This window comes from Diospyros lotus, chromosome 7, assembly GCF_014633365.1.
Source record: "Diospyros lotus cultivar Yz01 chromosome 7, ASM1463336v1, whole genome shotgun sequence".
In the NCBI taxonomy this organism is placed as follows: domain Eukaryota; kingdom Viridiplantae; phylum Streptophyta; class Magnoliopsida; order Ericales; family Ebenaceae; genus Diospyros; species Diospyros lotus.
In genome coordinates, this window is record NC_068344.1 from 17,323,663 (window position 1) to 17,328,195 (window position 4,533).

The 4,533-nt window shown below is 43.1% G+C and overlaps 1 protein-coding gene across 1 annotated transcript; it reads right to left on the bottom strand.

Moving 5' to 3' along the window:
• Positions 1-1,110: 1,110 nt before the first annotated feature.
• Positions 1,111-4,128, bottom strand: LOC127806990 (GDSL esterase/lipase At5g33370-like). The gene is made up of 5 exons (XM_052344645.1): positions 3,759-4,128; positions 3,221-3,348; positions 2,890-3,132; positions 1,768-2,005; positions 1,111-1,682 (listed from the first exon to the last, which is right to left on the bottom strand). The coding sequence occupies exons 1-5, from the start codon at positions 4,012-4,014 to the stop codon at positions 1,432-1,434; spliced, it is 1,116 nt and encodes a 371-aa protein (XP_052200605.1). The 5' UTR covers positions 4,015-4,128; the 3' UTR covers positions 1,111-1,431.
• Between the last annotated feature and the right edge of the window lie 405 nt (positions 4,129-4,533).

Sequence of the window (4,533 nt, forward strand, 5' to 3'; positions counted from 1 at the left end):
CAGAACGGTATGAAATCAGAAGGGCATACAGGGGCGGATCAGAAATTTAGAATGCAAGGGTTGGAAATTAGGAAGTCAGGAACAGCGTCTGTGAACATGAAAGAGAAGAGAGAGGGGATGGGAAGGATCTGATAGGTTTGGGTATTGGGTCAATTAAAAAAAAAAAAATATTTGGACCAGATTATGGACTTGGTTTGAAGGTTGAATTGGGGTTTGAGGAACATGGGCCGGTTAAAATCAAAATCAATACGGGTTGATAACTCGAAAATTAAAAAAAAATAATTTAAATAAATTTGGATTGAGATTGACATGAGCTGAAATCCAATCCAACCCTTCCTCAGATCAACCTCTGGGTATACAGATTAAATTAAATTTAAACATAACTCAACATATACCATAATATAAATGAAAGTAAAGGAGCCAACTTGTAATAGTGAAAATAACAAGTTACAGCTCTTGTAGTTAACTCTGTGCTGATAACTAAGGGCAACAAATCAATTTAAGCTAACAACAAACGTTACACAATCTAACAGCAAACTCACACAATTTCCACAAGTGCCTTCACATGTTACACCCCCCATGTATTGCCAGGCTTATGGGTTGGTGGGGCCCTAAGCTGTAGGAGGCAGCGACACAGCTGACCTCTCTCTATCTCTCTCGCCATCCTACGCAAGCATTTAGTAGTGTCACCATTGCTTGACCGACGATTGTGTATTTGTCGTGCCTTGTTTTTGGTCTCCTTCTTCTCGTTGGCAATCTCATCTCATGGCTCTTATCAGTGTCTGCGGTCTCCTTCCTTTGGCGTCTCCTCCCTCCCGTGTCTCTCATCCTTCTCTTGATGTGTCATTTTTTTGGGACCTCTTTTTGGAGGTCTAGACATAAGTCTTAATGGTTTATGCCTCAAGCAAGTCCTGTGTATTGCTAGATAGAATGGTCAAAATTTGACCACATCATCAATAATTTTGGATTAAGACATTTTTTAAATTTTATTTTGCTTTTATTTAATAAAATTTAAAATTATTAATTTAGGAGACTAAATTTGAGAGAGAGAGATGGCCACGAAATTAACAAGGATTAGTTAATGCATGGTTGAGCGAGACGCAGTGCCCGAACAAACTATGAATTAATTGTTTAATAATTTATTTGACAGTAAGAGACTAAAGTATGAGAACAACACTTGTGGGCAGCAGCCGATCATTCCTTACCTAGCTGCCACCGCTTTGGATACGTACATACATACATACGTACTAGTGCGCTTTCATCTTACATAATTATCAATTTTATTATCATTAACCGGAAAAAAACTGGCAATCACTTTTCCGACGACGACCAACACACCGACCGACCGGACGACGATTAATTATTGACGCAACGAACGAACGAACGAACGAACCCGGAGCATCATCATCAATCAACATATATCATGCATGATCAGGCCATGGACGAATCCAAGGCCATGATGGTGCTGAGATTCATGGGGCTCATGTACTTGGTGGACCCCGTCATGATCTGCTGCACGATGATCTTGTTGGCCTTCTCCGACGGGTGGAAGGGGTCCCAGAACGCGTACAAATCCCTGTTCGGGCACAGGTTCGACACGACCGTGCACAGCCCGATGCCGTTGTTGGGCCCCTGCCCGCAGCAAGCGATCTTTGAGGTCACGAACCCGTACGCCGCGGGATCTGTAAAATACATAGTTTGCAATGTTTAATGGAAAGAAAAGAAAGCGTAGTTGCATTTAGAAGATTCGTCTTTTGCTGGTAGTACCTCTGATGAAGTCGTTGTGCATCTCCTGGGCGTTGGCGGCGATGAAGATGTGGCTGCCCAGCTTCTGGTTGAGGGAGTTGATCATCTGGATGAGCTGCGGGTTGAAGAGGCCGGCGGCTTGTTGGAGCTCCGGCACGCAGTTGCCGTCGCGGCTCCGCATGCCCAGCTCCGCCGGCACGCATCCCAGTGGCCCCGTCCCGGTCACCAGCACTCTTCGGGCGCCCAAATCATATAGCCTCTGCATGCAATTAAGGAGATTCTTAATTGTTTTGTTTGGTTCGCTTTCGAATTATTTATTTATTTATTTGTATTCATCAATCATCATATATCTATCTACCTCATTTAATTAATTTTAATGCACTGTCCATCTATTCGATTTATAGATCCCAATCTATATATATGTCACATATAGAGAGAGAAATATGGCATCTTTCTACATATTTAAATTGAAAAATGATATTTTTTTAAACTTATATTATGAAAAGCTCGAGTAACACATATGGTAATCTGAAAACAATAAAATCATAAGAGATTTGGGGAGAATTAAAGTAAAATTATAGGAATATAATGAGAGCTTTTCACCTAATGAACAAGGTTTGTGCAAAAAATTAAAAAAATCCAAAAAAAAAATTACATAACCTTAAAAATATTTTTTAACCATATGGCCTTAAAAATGGGCCAACCCTTATAATTATGACAATTATAACTCAGTTAGTCGATAGATATATATTTCCGTTATTACCCCAAAAAAAAATAAGTCTTTAGATATTTTTTATATAATTTTCTTCATATATATATATATATAATATTATGATGTGCGAAGAAGAGCCACCAGCTATCCACGTACACCTACTTGCAGTTGCCTTTAAATTAACCCACATTTGGTAATAGGATTCCTAACATGCATGGCTCGTGTCCTGCTGAAAAAGTGAAAACCAAACCCTCTAAACCACTCCTTTCTACAGTCCCCATTTGATACTACGTACGTATAACTACATCGCACACATCGACGCGATAATTAATAAAGGTATCTCATCTTGTCTCCTTAATGTCACTATGGGAAAATGTCATATTCTTACCGAAAATAGAAAGCAAAAGGCCTGGCTAGGTATCAGTACGTACCTGTAAAATTTTGCGATACTCGGTGATTAGATATTTGACGTAATCGGGGAGAGCGTACTGGCGAGATCTTGCAGAGTAGGGGACCAAGAAGTAGTTGTTGACAAAGTCATTGCCTCCGAGGGTGATGAGAACAAGGGCTTGGTTCACCATTTTCGTAGTTTGTTCCCTCCCTATCATACGACTCACTCTCTCCTGGTACTGCTGGAAGTAAGCCAGCTGCTGCGATATTCTGATTATGTTCACCTGCATGGCCATGCAAATGCAAATCTAAATTAATTTCTTCTCATTTTGATCAGTACTACTGAGGAAAGAATGGGAGACTGGGACTTACAAACTGGACTCCAGTGTCGTTAAGTATTCCAATTCCTGCAGAAGCGAAGTTGGCGCCGACCAGAAGCTTCTGCCCGGTGAGCTCCGGGCTCAGGTACGGCAATGTGGGTTCTGACCCAATACTCTGGCCTGATCAATTATAACCAAATTATATATATCCATACTCGAGATCGATGATCAATCATAATTACTTATAACCTTACTTTAATCTTTTCGTGTTTGAATCACCTACAGTACTCATGCATATATAATGATGATAGAAAGGCCGAATGCATGGACTGAGATATAATTTAATTTAACCCCCACACTTGCTTGTGGGCCCGGGTGGGCCCCGCAACCCAAAAGCAAATGGAGACTCTATCGGCCTTCCTATCACTGTTGTTCAAGTATAATCATTTGGTAACCAATCCAATCGGTAATGGCATGCGGGAAGCTCTAGAACCGCGTCAACACAAACAATTAACAATCAAAGAAAGGCAGGTGCAAATTAGGTAACGTGATCAAGGAAGACGATCGAGTTCAAATATAGTACACTCAACTGATAATGTCGGGGATGTTAAGGCCGTTGGAGAAGCGGCCAGTCGGGCGGTGGGTGGGGTAGTCGATGCCGTAGGGCGGCGAGTCAGCGCGGGCGGTGGTGGCCAAGTAGTTGTTGTTGCCGCTGTCCACGAGCGAGTCCCCGAATACGAAGAAGGCCCGGGCCTCGGCCTGCCGAAAAACACCGTCGGCCGCCAATGCCAGAGCCAAAAGAAGCCACAGACAAGAAAAGGAGGAGGAGTAGGAGCTTGCCGCCATGCCTCCAGAAGAGAAGAAAATAAATATTAAGAGAAGTGTGGGGGTCGGGGATAGAGTTGGATGAGGGGGTACTCATGGGGATGGGTATATATACATGTAAACTTGTGGGGTTACATGAGATAGGAGAAAGCAGCGCAGCTGCTAGCTAGCTTTAGGGCTTTGGGTAGTAGGACTGCAAGTAGTTAGTTTAATCAATTGGACAGTTGTTGGGCAGATGGTCAGCTGAACTTTTCAACCTCTAGCTATATAGCTGAGCTTATAATGCGCCAACCCACACTCACGGCCGTACCTTCCACGAGGCAACCACATGAAAAATTAACTATTTAGGGCCCAAACCATCCTCTTATAAGGGCCCACTGCCCAGACCCAGCTGCCCACCCCCTCCCTCTCCTTCTGCAAAGCTTCGCCCTGCCCTTCTCCCTTTCTCGCTTTCGCTGCTTCCCTTGCTCCGTCCATCACTCCTAGCTTTGCGTTTGCCCTCGCTCCCGTCTCTTGCTGCTTTGTTGGACCGTCGCTCGT

Bases quoted from the DNA above. Each gene is read 5' to 3' on its own strand.
- LOC127806990 (XM_052344645.1), bottom strand. From the start codon at position 4,014: ATGGCGGCAAGCTCCTACTCCTCCTCCTTTTCTTGTCTGTGGCTTCTT. The intron at 3,133-3,220 runs GTAAGTCCCAGT...ATGGCCATGCAG, and splicing joins ACGACACTGGAGTCCAGTTT to GTGAACATAATCAGAATATC. The intron at 2,006-2,889 runs GTACGTACTGAT...AATTGCATGCAG, and splicing joins AGTATCGCAAAATTTTACAG to AGGCTATATGATTTGGGCGC.